This window comes from Crassostrea angulata, chromosome 2, assembly GCF_025612915.1.
Source record: "Crassostrea angulata isolate pt1a10 chromosome 2, ASM2561291v2, whole genome shotgun sequence".
In the NCBI taxonomy this organism is placed as follows: Eukaryota; Metazoa; Mollusca; class Bivalvia; order Ostreida; family Ostreidae; genus Magallana; species Magallana angulata.
The window spans coordinates 36,578,843-36,590,597 of NC_069112.1; the positions used below are offsets into that span (position 1 = coordinate 36,578,843).

General features: G+C 33.6%; 1 protein-coding gene across 2 annotated transcripts; it reads left to right on the forward strand.

The window, feature by feature from the left end:
- The first annotated feature begins 485 nt into the window (after positions 1 to 485).
- Positions 486 to 11,755, forward strand: LOC128170436 (uncharacterized). 2 transcript variants are annotated; one of them, XM_052836203.1, is made up of 3 exons: positions 486 to 1,370; positions 5,778 to 6,719; positions 8,758 to 11,755. In XM_052836203.1, the coding sequence occupies exons 1-3, from the start codon at positions 497 to 499 to the stop codon at positions 9,156 to 9,158; spliced, it is 2,217 nt and encodes a 738-aa protein (XP_052692163.1). In that variant the 5' UTR covers positions 486 to 496; the 3' UTR covers positions 9,159 to 11,755. The 2 variants fall into 2 exon arrangements, with proteins under 2 accessions (XP_052692163.1, XP_052692164.1); XM_052836204.1 differs by lacking the exon at positions 8,758 to 11,755 and adding an exon at positions 7,877 to 8,257.

The window sequence follows — 11,755 nt, forward strand, 5'->3', positions numbered from 1 at the left end:
CGAAAACGCTACAATTAAGCGACAACAATACCGAGAAATTATTCACACAATTAGGAGTGATACTATTTTAAGAAGACGTTTTATTCTGAAGGAAATAAAAAATGACATCAATACCTGTCATACACAAACTTACGATGTTCAATCAGAGATGCAAAATGTCGCGCAAAACATGAAAGATATGCTTGATAATTGGATTCGGAAGATTGATTCCCCACATAGATGTTTAAACAAAAAGAAAGAATTAGAGAGATATTTTTCAGTTTTACAAAGATTTGAGCAAAATGATGAACATTCATTTATCAGACCGGTTCAATTTCTGTCATTTCTGTCATTCTTTAAAAAAAAAGGCATTCAGGCCGTCAATTTTCATATAACATACCACAAACGGCTCCACATGACTGATTCAATTAAAAGAAAGGATTTGAAAAAGTTATTAAGCGGGAAAATTAATAAGAAACGTGTACCTTCAATAGGAAATGAGTGTCTGTTTGATCTAATGCAAACACCTGAGTTACAGAACTCTTTTTTCGTCGGGGATCCTGGGTTTCAATGCCATCACATTTCGGTTCTTACTTCAGACCGATTCTGGGTAAATAATGACACAATGCTTTTTTTGACAAGCTCTGAAGGTGACATTCTTTTTGACGTGGAAGACTTTCATGGTGGTTTACAAAGCTCTGCATTTACTGGGGGTGTGCACACAGTAAACAGTAAGCAGGAATTATTTTATTTAAATCGACGCTTCAATATTAAAAAACTTTCAAATGATATGAAAACAAAAACGACATTTGTAAAAAGAACAAACTTTTTACAGACACCAAGATGTATGTATTCGTCCCGTCGCACTGGCGATCTACTGGTTGGTACCATAACGGGTATTGTTAACCGGTACAACCAATCAGGAGAACTGATACAGTCGATTAAAGACAATGCACAGGGACAGAATCTGTATAAAAAACCAATTTATCTCACTGAAAACAACAACGGGGATATTGTAGTGTCTGATTTGCTAAATGGTGTGGTGGTGACAGATTACCATGGACGGCATCGTTTCTCCTTCAGCATGCATCCAAATGGAAGAGTTGTAAGGCCTTTTGGAATTTGCACCGATGAGTTGTCACACATTATCGTGTATGATAACAATAACCTTACATTATTAGTTATCGATAAAAACGGGAATTTCATACGTGATTTGTATATTGAAGCAATTGAGCCACAATGGTTTTCACATGAATTTGGAATGTATCGAAGGGATGTTACTCCATTATGCCTCAGTTACGATGTCACTACTCATCGTCTTTGGGTCGGAACATGCAATGCTAACAAGCTGTACATTTACCAGCATATTACTGGACAGAACGCATTCAATGGTAAGATATATATATATATATATATATATATATATATATAATCCAAAAATGAGTGAAAGGTGATATCACACAGTATAAATAATCAAAAAAGAAAATGAACAGTTCCAAAGTTTCTATTCACTAGCGCTTTCTGGATTAGTTATGAACTTGTTTTCCTTAGAAACGTTTACTATGACGTCATGATGTAACGAGAGTCTTTTCAGGGAAGGAATAACTCCATGACGTCATAATACAATATAAAACGTTAAAGTTTGGGAAAACTATATATATGCACACACTGTATATATGTGTGTGTGTTTACGTTTATTCCCTATATAAAATATCTTCATATCGAATGTAAACGATGTATATCTTTAAGAAAAGTAAACAATGCAATTGAACGGGGCATGTTCAAAATTTGGTAATTTGTTTCCAATTTTGATATTAACAGTACTTAAGTAAGGCATTTCTAATAGTCAACCAAAATGTCAGCGTAGGTCGTTGAAATTAAAGTTGGATACAGAGCTCAGAATTCTTTGTTATGTTAACAAAACTAAGGTAATATTCTGTTTACATTTTGAAATTTCCATGTTTAGACCTACAAGGAATGTGCCAAATGCCAGGAACTGTATATTTATGTTCATTGCTTATCAGCAGATAGAAAAAAAGCCTGAAAAAGAACTTTTTTACGGTAAACTGAACCATTGTCAACAAAATATGGCGCGAGCTTGTTTACATAAGAATAACAAGGAATTGTATGATCTGCAGTTTGCTCATAATTCTCTGACTGAAACTCAAATTTTGGCTTATCATTACAAATGTCTTACTAAAGCATGATAAATTACAAGAAAAGGAAAATTAAACTTGACCGAAATCGTGACATTGCCCCTTTAAAGTTTGTAATTGGCAAAACATAAATGTAAACTCTTAGGTAGCAAGGGACAGTTTCGGATAAAGTACCCGTCAATATTTTTGTAAAATTGAGAGTTGCTGTACTTGAAGGCTTATGAGTGTTTTTGATATGATTTTTAATGATTATCATTAGTTAGAGGGGTGTCTCTTGTTGAAATTGATATCCAATATGCAGGCCCCATATGAAAGGTACATGAGAATCAGAAGTAAAATGCGAAACATGCGGCTATGACTGTTGTGTTGACTTTACACAGTGAAATTGCAAGTTACCGACAGGAGGTAAAATAACACGAAAAGTAGGTGGATGGGACATTTTAAACTATACACCGGTAAGTTTCTGACATGTGATAGTGCAACATGCACGCGGTACGGAAGGTCAACCCTCTGCAGGGAATTAGCTAGAGGGGGGGGGGGGGGGGTCTAAAAAGCGGAAAAATCATGAAAAATAAGCAAATATGAAAGGGTCAGAATCTCATAAAAACCAGTATGTAGAATATTTTACAGGTTTTGACTAGTAATTTTCTTCAGAAATTGGAGATTGGTCTTATAAAGAGTGAATTAAAGGTATTTGTGCTGAATGGGAACAAAGGAAATTCTAGTAACAGAGTTCCTTAGACATGCATCACTTGGCTACAATGAATTTCATAAAAAAACTGTCCCCTGCCACCTTAAGTGTTTTAGAGTTTTTTGTCAAGTACACGTACATTTCAACATTAGTAAGTCGTATCAAAAAAACATCTACGCATATATTTTAGTAAACAAATTATAAGGGATCAATTAGCAACGTCAATAGATGTACATAATTAAACAATAAGGAAATGCTCTCAATCAATAATTGTTTGAGAGCTTTATTATCCATTTAAGACTTGCTGTAGTCGGGTACTATTCACAAATTTGCTCTAAAAAATAAAGCCCATTAATGATCATAAATACAACATTACAAGAAATGTTTAGAATATTGATGCATATGCATTACGTAGAAGAAAACAAAACTAACGTAAAATGTTTCTTCTTTTCAAATCACATTTTCCAAGAAATGTAAATAAGAAGTTTTCATATTCCTACGTTACCTGCCTCTTTACTCTTTTTTACGAAAATATATACATGCACCAGTCATTGATTGACAATTCATTCACCAATGGAGATTGCTTATATTATTACAACAAGTTTAGCATTTTAAAAAAGCTTACCGCTTATAGAGCAAACCCTTAACAGCAATAAGATATCAAAGACAATTTAATTTTAATCCATCCTTAATAAATGTCGCCTTTTTCTCCATGCAATGGCTTGCCGCACTTGTTAAAAAAAAATATGTGTATTTTAAGCGTGCGTGCTTAAAATGGAAACTTGTTACAGCATGTTATTAGGGCCCCGCAAGGATTTGCGGGTGCCCTATAGTAATCACTCTGTCCGTCCGTCCTTCTGTCCGTCCGTCTGTCACTCTTCTGTCCACAAATTTTCTGTTTTTTTCTAATAACTTTTTTTATGGTTGTTCAATCAAGTTCAAATTTGGTATGGTAGTTCAGTAGGCAGAAATACATATTTGATGCTAAGTTTGATTCTCTATGTCTTCTGGTTTGGAGCTGGGGTGGTGGGGTAGATTCCTTAACTATGCATGAGAATGAATGGGCAAAGAGAGATAACTGCTGCGAATTTTACCATTGTATACTAGGAAGGCTGTGCAATATTTGTCCTTTGGGATTAATTAACCTTCCACAGGAAGAAAATCCTAAGCTTTATCTTTATCTGTCACATTGAGATTAATTACTGCACTGCCTGTGTCTGCAAAAGAACTTTGTTTTGAAGTTAAGGTCAATTTTGAATGATGTGTAGTATTGTGTACATTCTTTGAAATATAGATTTAAAATATAATATTCATACTTTATTTTGGTTAAAATACCGTACACAATGATTTATGATAATTTTATTGAATTCTAAAATCAAGATATATATTAAGATATCCTTTTTCACTATTTTATTTTTTAATTATAATTTATTTTATTTTTTTCTTCCTTAATGCTGTTAATTTTAACAGGTAATCAGATAATAACCCCATTCTGTCTTTTCTGAAAAAACAAATCTTATTGTAAATTTAGAAGAAAAAGATGAGAGAGCAAAACAATTAACCCCCTAGGATTAATTATCTTGCCTGCTGCAGAACATTTAGAGGATTATCTCTATCTGTCATATGAACTTTGTCTGCAACTGATGTTTGTTTTGAAGTTGAGGTCAACCCTGGGTGATACAATGTATTTGCATTCACTGAAGGCTTGCATTTCATAAAACACCTGTTTAAATCTTTTTTAAATACACATTTCATTAAGTTTTTTTTTATAAGACATGAGGTTATCTCTGTTTTATGCAGATACAAGGTTACTATTTAGAGTTTTTGGACATTCAGGAATTATCTTGAAATTTTAAAAATACAGTTGTTACTTATAATTTTCATGTCTTTTTTTTAAATGTAATCAAATTAAACTTTCATTCCATGAGCTGCACCCTTATTTTTTTACCCCTCAGTTTAACACTTTAATTGTTGGATGAAAATCATATCCAACTACAAATCATGAGATCCTATATATTGCAGTTCTTTACATCTTCTGCCGGGCATTTATTTTTCATCATTGTTAATATAAAGAGGATGGAATTCAAAGTTTTTTTCACTTCTGTATATTAATTGTCATAGCGGGGCCCTTCCTGACTGGTCAGTTTTCTAGTTTATTGGAGATCGGCTGTAGTAGATGAAAAAAATATCTTAGGAAGTTAATACATCTGCATTCAATATCAATCAGTTTACTGATAATAGTTTTACCTTATCTAATATACAAACCTGCTTACTAATATTGGCCATACAACAAGGGGGCCCGGGGTCATTATTCTAAGTCGAAAAATGACCCCTGGCCATTATTCTACGGGGGTCATTTTTCTTCTTTACACGGGCACTAGATTTGCCTTTGCTTGCCAACATCATCGGGTACTAGTTTTAACATAGCTTTTCGGCAAGATGGATTTCAGGTAATGTATGTACAGTTGTGTATTAACCTGCATATACTTTCTTTCTGGTGATCAGCTAAAGGAATCAATAGGGTGGTCTAATTGGATAATTATTATCAGGCAGGGAGGTAGTCATCAGAATATTTCTACTCCAGAATGAAACTTAATTAAATGCATAAATGAGACTCCTCGACAAGATGGTGCATGGACTATGGTACTCAGGTGACCGTCAAGGACTATTAGCCCCTTGTATAACCAAAAAAAAAAAAAAGAAGATTTTTTATACAAACTAACGAAATAATTTTACTTACCCAATTATTATGATAATATATTCTTAGCAAATCAATTTCTTATCTTTCAACCAAGAGTAATAACAGTTAAAATATATATATCCATAATCATGTTATTTAAAGATAACATGATTATGGATAGTATTCACACAAAGGAAACCCCGGTTTACTGTAACATTGACAACTTTTCTTTTGTTTTAAAAACAGTTTAAAATGGTATATATTATTTCAGAAATCGATGAATGGGAAGATTCAGAAATTCTAAAACAGAAAAAGGCATTAAAAGCCCGAAGGATTTTTAAAGACGAGGAGATTTTGAAAAAACACCTGTCTATCAGCGGATACATACATGGTACTAAAAACGGACTTGAAGTAGTTAAAGTTTTTCTACGATACGATGACAAAATTGCAAAATTGGAGATAAAGGACAATATCTTGGAGGGACTTAAAGAGGAATTTATCATCATTCCTAAACGAATAAAAGAATTAAAAAAAAAGCTGACTTCAATTACAAAAAAAGAAAATTCTACTCCTGGAGTTGATGTTGTAGAAATGAATCGTGTACGTAGAATAATAAGTAACCGAGCATCATATCTATATAAAAAACATTCAGACGTATTTGGACTTCGGATAAGTAATGTAAGATGCGTTGACGGCAAGTTTAAGCAAGAGCCATGCATTGTTATATATTGTTTAGACAAATCGTTCATACCATCCGGCGAAAACAAATTACCAGAAACACTAGAAGGATATCCTTGTGATATACGAGAAAACATTATCATGTTTGGAGGAGGAGCAAGTATAGGATCTAGCATCGGGATTCCATACAATGGATCATGGGGTTCTGTCGGATTTCTGGTTAAATCAAATGTTCCATCCTTGATACCTGTTTCTGGTTTTCTCACAGCAGCTCACGTAGCAATCAAAGAATTAGACAAACTACACGACGAAAAAGCATTACTTTCAGAATGCAAGCAAAGAAAACGCTGTGAATTTGCCAAACAAACTCATTTTATTGTGCAGCCAGCATGGCCACATAGCGACGGTGGTAAACCTGTTGGAGAAGTTGTAGAATCGTTCTGTGGAAACTATAAACCATATGGAGAAGGAAAATATAACCCTTCTTTTGGAATGGACGCAGCTTTTATAAAGACATACCCTCCAATGCCAGAAGGTAAACAATTTCAAAACAGTTTTTGTTCAAAAAAGTGTTTAAGAAGCACTGTTTGTTTGTTTTTGTTTAATTTAAGGTCGGACAACACGTTCTTCAATTTTAAATAACTTTCTCCAGGAAAGCGTTTGGAGTTATCACTACTTTAGCAAGTTTTCTTGCATAAATGTAGGGTACCTCATCATTTGTGCAAGATACTAAAGTATGATTTTCCTCTTTTATCTTATTAAAAATCAATTGAATTGCTGACACATGTACAAAAATTATATATATATATATATATATATATATATATATATATATATATATATATATATATATATTATATATATATAATATATATATATATATATATATATATATATATATATATATATATATATATATTATATATATATATATATAGAAGAAATACTAACAAACCAACAACACAAACGACATCAAAATGAAGTGGGTTGACAGCAGAAACAACCTCGATGATTTTGTTACTTTTGTCAATTGTTTCCATCATTCTATCAAATTTACGACTTAAATTTCCTCATTCAACGATACGTTTCTTGACACTTCTTCAACTTTAGTCGATGGAAAACTCGATTTCAATCTTCATACTAAACCTACAGATTTCCACCTCTATTTAATTTTAGAGGCATACCAAAATCACTAGCCACCAGAGTCAGAGGTATTTGTTCAACCCAAGAACTATACTCTGAGCAAAGTAAACCCCTAAAATCCCACTTATGTGCCAGGGGCTACAGCTCGCACTCTGTACAAAATGCAATTGATGATTAAGCTAAAGAGGATCGTTTATACAAACCTAAAAACGAGGACAACAAGGTCCCATTTGTCACTACCTAACACCCTGCCCTACCTGCCAATCCTCTACAGCAATGACAAAATGGTTGATGTTTTCAAAAAACCCAATGGCAGCTTTCAAGCGCACTAGAAATCTTAAGGACATGGTAGTAAGAACCAAACTGAAGAACCCTCTGCCTAATGGTGGCTTTAAAACTTGTTCTGACACCAGAAGTCTGTTGTGCAAACACAGCTCTGATGCAGACGACTTATCTAGCCCCATTACTGGCCGTACTTACAAAATGTTCGCAACTACTTTTTGTCGTACTGACAATTGTATATACCTCATCAATTGTAAATTTTGTCAGAAACAATACGTAGGGGAAACAGGAGACCTCCGAAGGCGCACCAATAATCATTGTTCCACCATCAGACCTAAGAAAATTAAAGAACCCGTCGGGGAGCATTTTAACTTAGATGGTCACAAATTAGAGGACATGATGGTTTTTGTTATTGACCCAGACTGGACAGATGCGGAGAGAAAAAATAAAGAAAAATTTTGGATGCATAGACTGAAGTCATTCCGCCCTGACGGCATGAACAAATTAAGTGACTTCACCAAAATGAACATCAACTTAGTACTGAAATATCACAACCATCATCCTTTTGGGTCCATGTACAAATTGTCATTCATCAATGGCAACTTTTCGGGCCTTTCCGGTAGGCTCGGGAAACACACCTCGATTGTACTAACAACACCGGACCTTAGAATTTAAAAAAAAAAATGGAGTCCCTTCCCATTAAAATAAGTATCGGCTAGACAGTCTTGTCTGTCGCTTCTCTGTTATATTTTAGTGTTTATCGTTGACTTTAATGAAATATAGCTCACATCTCAACAGATCATAAAATGAAGAATGTTTTTCTTCTTTCATATGAAGTTTTTATTTTGTTGTCCTGAAGAAGGGACGGGTTGTTTCGAAAATTTGACAATATTTTACTTTATTGTTCGTGTCGTTGGTTATTTTTAGTGCTTATATATATATATATATATATATATATATATATATATATATATATATATATATATATAATCAAACTTTTTCAACGATTGTCTATTCTTACATTAAAAAATGTGGGAAAAAATTGTTAATTGGCGTCTCAAGATTTTTTTGTAAAAGGATGCAAATCCATGTTTATTGCATTTAATCATTGCTGATCATTCATGTTGCAACACTGATCTTTCGTACAGTTAAGGAAGAAAGCATCATGGAAGTCATGGATGGAAACAGTTTAATTTATGGCAGATCCACAAAAGTATTAAAAAGGGGGCAAGTGACTGGAGAAACCCATGGGATTTTAATAAGTAACACCGCCTCAATTGCTATAAGAAGTGAATCAAACAATGAATATGTATATCAGTTCGATAACTGCTACGAAATAAGAAGTGAACAAAGCGAACCGTTTTTTAAAAAAGGAGATTCTGGTTCTGCTGTTTTTGTGCATGAAGGCAACGAACTAAAACCCCTTGGAATTGCATTTGCCTATAGTGCTGATGAAACAACATGTGCATGCAGGATAGACCAGATTGTTCAGGCTTTCAATCTGTCTATTTATCAGGAGGAAGAAGATATGGACACACAGGATGATTGATAACGTTACTATTGACCTTTTGTTTTCTTTATGTTTAGGTACAGTGGTAACAACGTTATTGTTGACAAGCCAATCGTGTTAAATAGTTCGTGTAACGTGGGTGGTCGTTCGTGTTACGTGCGGGATCGTGCGTGTATCAGGAAAATTGGTTTGCGTTTTTTATCGTGCGTGATCGTGCGGTTTTTTCGTTTTGTAACTTTTTTTAAGGAATGCAAGAATTTATTCTTAAAACAAAAACAAGTAGTTTTTGTAAAACAATGTGAATTTAAAAACTTTTTTTTATATAAGAATATTGACAGTTGTTAACATTCATTCTCTCTTTCGTCGTTAAATACATTTTTTTATTTCCATAGCTCATTCAATCCTTTGTTCGGTCGAGTTAGTTTAGCTTAATTTTAAAATCAGCCTATATCAAGCATCCATTGTATCTTGACACATAATTTCCATCATAATAGCAAGAGCGACACGTTGAATGAAAGTGGCTAAGCTTACCCATTCCTTGTTTAAACTAAACGATTGTTCCCAACGTTTTTCTTTCAAATGAGAATACGATACGCATTATTATCTGGTTGATTGTATAAACATTTTTTTGAAAAAAAAAAATAGACGCTTTAAAATTAAGAATAAATAGAAATAAATCAGTTATGTACTGTAAATTATGAAAATATTGGATGTGAAAAATCGAAATTCAATGGAACAAGGTAACAAAGTTACCTGTATCCCTGCATAATTAAATCGTACGTAAGAGAATTAAATTACATAAACAGTCAACTAGTATGTAAATAATTTAGTGTAGTTTATGCATTATTCATTTCTATTACACGTAATTTTCTTTAACTTATGATAGAAGTTAATATTCGTTATGGAGACAACAAAATAATTTGTGTGTGAATCCTTTATATTTGTGTATGGATGTGTAAAAGTGTTAACTAGTAAAAAATTTAACAGTGCATGACTAAAGAACATGCCGCTTTTCAATAAAACACAAACATAAAGCAATACAAATTAAAGTAAAACGTTTCCTTAATTCTAATCTTAGAAATTAATTTTGATTTTGCGTGTTTAATGGTGTAGAATCGTTCGGTTGCGTGTTTTATCGTTTTGGTTCAGGTATCGTGAAAATTCAGTAAGTAAGTGATCGTCCGTGTACCGTGCGTGATCGTCCGTGTATAGTGCGTGATCGTTCGTGTATCAGAATCGTGCGTGTCGTTTGTCAACAATTCCGTCGTTTCGATTGACGAGTTATCGCTCTTGAATGCAGGTATAAACACTTCCGGTAGAATTGAAAGTAAGCATAAAGTCAAATCCCCGCTATAATTTGAACCAAACATTATGCATTTAGAAAGTAAAACAACGATAAAAGATATTCTTAATTACAAGAAAACCGATATTCAGTCGTATTTAAAGAGTAAAGGTAAAAAAAATAAGCGGCACGAAGCTTGAACTGGCGAGAAGAGCGTACGAAATAAACAAGGATGACGATGTAAATATTAAGTCTGTTGTCAATTCTGAGCCCAATCTAGTCGATGAAAAAATAGTTTCAATAGACTCTTTAAAAACCGGCTGGACTTCTGAATATCTCACAATGATGTTGAAAATTACCTATTACACAGCAGTCACAGGACGGAAGACAAGGAAAAGATGGAGTGTTATCGTCAATTTATCAGAGGTTTTAACTTTTTTAAGGAAGGATACGTACAAAAAATAATGATTAACTGGGAGCAGTTGATAACCTATTACCACCCTAAGAACAGCTGCCTACGTCAATATTACCTGAGAAACCGTGCCTTATTGCAAATTCCGCCATAAAAACAGCTTAGCTACGGTGTTTGTCAACAGGACGATTGTCAACCAACACGCCTTTGAAGGGGCGAGTAAATTGATGTGGAAAGTTTAGGGGTAAGCCATGACCAGGAACTGGGAAGGTGCATACATGCAGCAACTGGGACTATGGCATAGAATCGTGATTATTAGAGGATACTTCATCCGAACACCAATGACCGGTATATCAACCTTCGATACACGTGAATGAACAGAAATAATCATATTCTAAGTTAAACATGTTAAATAACTGGACAATGTAGATAAGTAGAAACTTGCGTCGAACATGTAAGTCATTGAAGCCATTAATTAAGGTTCAATAGCATGTACATGTAATGCTGACACGACATTGTTTAGCTAACTGTCAGCTAGCAAAGTATTGAATGTAAATTATTGGATTAAACGTTTACATTCCAATTGTTATTCGGTGTATTCAAGCTCAAAGATATTAAGACCCTTTAAATTGTATTCATTAAGTGTCGATTATTAACGGGTGTTGCTAAAACGCGGAACGGAACGGAAATGGAAAATATCATATCACGTTTATCGCTTTAAAAGGGTATAGACTGGCCAGAAACGATGTACTTTGTATCATTTATTCATATTTGATGGATGATAATCAACGTGTGGATGTCTTATTGATATTCTTATAAATGTCTATCAAATTCAATTGGCTTTAGTTAAGTACGAAACGGAAAAAATCAAATGTATTCAAATTATGAAATATTAACATGATTAAATGAATAAATAAGCTTTTACTTCTTACTTATTTTCTG